General features: G+C 37.4%; 1 protein-coding gene across 1 annotated transcript; it reads right to left on the bottom strand.

The window, feature by feature from the left end:
- Window positions 1-3: 3 nt before the first annotated feature.
- Window positions 4-766, bottom strand: LOC109131727 (the record flags this gene model as incomplete). The annotated part of the gene is made up of 4 exons (XM_019242900.1): window positions 725-766; window positions 478-635; window positions 271-328; window positions 4-201 (listed from the first exon to the last, which is right to left on the bottom strand). Coding segments are annotated over exons 2-4 (303 nt in total), but the record flags the coding sequence as incomplete, so codon positions are not given.
- Between the last annotated feature and the right edge of the window lie 6 nt (window positions 767-772).

Below are 772 nucleotides of genomic sequence, written 5' to 3'. Positions count from 1 at the left end.
TTGCTCAGAACTCCTTTCTACTGTTTCTGTTGGAAGGTCTGTGATGGTTTCCAAAATGCGTGAGATTGAGACAGTTTGGCGAGAGGTTTTGAAGTTGTACTCGGAGAGTTTGATTTGGAATTTGCAAGTAGTGCCAATGATATGCTTTAAACATTCTGGGGTCTGGAGACTTATTTCTGCATAAGAAGCTTTCTCGGCAGCCTGACAATCAATGAAGAAGTTAGTGTTGTAACTTTTTTGAAAAAAAAAAACTGAGTAGACCTACAATACCTCCATTGCCTCCTTCAAAACATCAGCAGCTCTACGCCCAGCAATTTTGGTGGCCTCACTATCAAGAACAACAAAGGTTGCAACATCTTTGTTTTTGTCACAGACTCTTATTTCAAAACGGTACTTGTGAAGTCATGGGGTTGTAAAAATATGTGTTATAAAACGAAAATTGTGTTAAGGAGATGTTTACGTTAGAGTTTTGGGAACCTGATAATGCCAATGTTGTTGGATTCCTTGCAATAGTTGCAGTACATTGATGTATCAGCCTTCTCAAGTTTGTTGTTGCATTTGCTGCATGAGATGTAGTACCATCCATATTGTGGTTGTATGTCAAGAATGGTACCAAAACAGTAGAAGCTAGCTTCCTATTTTAACAAAAAGCTGTTTAGTTTAGTTAAATTGTTTCAAATATTTGGAGAATGGTTGAAAATTAAATGGAGGACTCCTGCATAACTTGGGGATTCTCATTTTGTAGAAATTGGAGTATTTCCTGGATAGTAAC

This window comes from Camelina sativa, unplaced genomic scaffold (genome assembly GCF_000633955.1).
Source record: "Camelina sativa cultivar DH55 unplaced genomic scaffold, Cs unpScaffold03591, whole genome shotgun sequence".
NCBI classification, from domain to species: Eukaryota; Viridiplantae; Streptophyta; class Magnoliopsida; order Brassicales; family Brassicaceae; genus Camelina; species Camelina sativa.
The sequence above is the reverse complement of the archived record's forward strand: the minus strand, read 5'-3'. Positions and strand labels throughout refer to the sequence as shown.